The sequence below is a fragment of the Mastomys coucha genome, chromosome X, assembly GCF_008632895.1.
Source record: "Mastomys coucha isolate ucsf_1 chromosome X, UCSF_Mcou_1, whole genome shotgun sequence".
Taxonomy (NCBI): Eukaryota; Metazoa; Chordata; class Mammalia; order Rodentia; family Muridae; genus Mastomys; species Mastomys coucha.
The window spans coordinates 144924129-144925162 of NC_045030.1; the positions used below are offsets into that span (position 1 = coordinate 144924129).

Sequence of the window (1034 nt, forward strand, 5' to 3'; positions counted from 1 at the left end):
CAGTTTCTGAAGGGACTTCTTCGCCCGGTCTTTCTCCAGTGGAGCTGTCTGTCTGCCAAAAGATCAGCTAGAGAGCGGGATGAAGGAGTGACGATTTCATGCTGATGCAACTAGGTTTTTCTACAAAGCAAATGTTCCTTATCCTGGGATTGAAACTTTCCCTTTTCCAAGGTCCACGCCCATATCTCCCCCACCTACTCTGCGCGGCGCCTGCTCCCCGCTCCCGTGACTGCCGCTCTATCTAGTAGGCGGCTCCGCATCGGCCAATCAGCGCCTTTTACTGAGGCAGTAAAAGCCCTCCTCTGGTGGCGAGGCTCGTGCAAGATGGCTGCGGCAGTTCGGAGCGTGAAGGTAGACTGCTCTGTGCCTCTAACGTTTGTTTTTTATGCAGGCTAAGACTGCGCGGGCAGGAACTAGAGAAGAGAGATCAGTGCCTGGAGAAAAGGGTCCTGCTTATCCAGGCATGGTTTTGCGACGGTTGGGCTCAATGGGTGAACCGACGTGAGGGGGTCACAGAAAAAAACATTCCTGGGATGAGACACCCCCCCTCTCCCAAGGTTTCGTCGCTGAGGAGAGGAAGCACATTTAGGTTACTGGCCGTCCCCTCTTCTTCGGAGATTTCTAGAACTAGCAAATGAAAAGGTGGGGGATGGTCTGGATAATAGCAGTTTACCTTGTACCTCTTCACAGGGCCTGGTCGCAGTAGTAACTGGAGGAGCCTCGGGCCTTGGCCTGGCGACGGCCAAAAGACTGGTGGGACAAGGGGCCACAGCTGTACTTGTGGATGTACCTAACTCAGAGGGTGAAGCTCAAGCCAAGAAGTTAGGAGAAAGCTGCATATTTGCCCCAGCAAATGTGAGTCATGACTTTCCTAGGGCGTGCACGAGGAAACTTGGGGGATTCTTTCCATAAGAGTGGTGTCTGGGGTCAGTCAGATGGCTTAGAGGGTAAAGGCACTAGATGCCATCCATAACAACCTCAGTTTGATCCCTGAGAACCACATGGTATAAGGAAAGGTTCAACTCTGACCTCCA

The 1034-nt window shown here is 52.7% G+C and overlaps 1 protein-coding gene across 1 annotated transcript in view; it reads left to right on the forward strand.

Moving 5' to 3' along the window:
- The first annotated feature begins 216 nt into the window (after positions 1-216).
- The window catches only part of Hsd17b10 (hydroxysteroid 17-beta dehydrogenase 10), a 2545-nt gene continuing 1727 nt past the window's right edge, over positions 217-1034 (forward strand). The window contains exons 1-2 of the mRNA XM_031369444.1: positions 217-351; positions 691-855. Coding sequence (XP_031225304.1) covers positions 325-351; positions 691-855 — 192 coding nt within the window. The 5' untranslated portion in view covers positions 217-324. The remainder of the gene's footprint in view (positions 352-690; positions 856-1034) is intronic.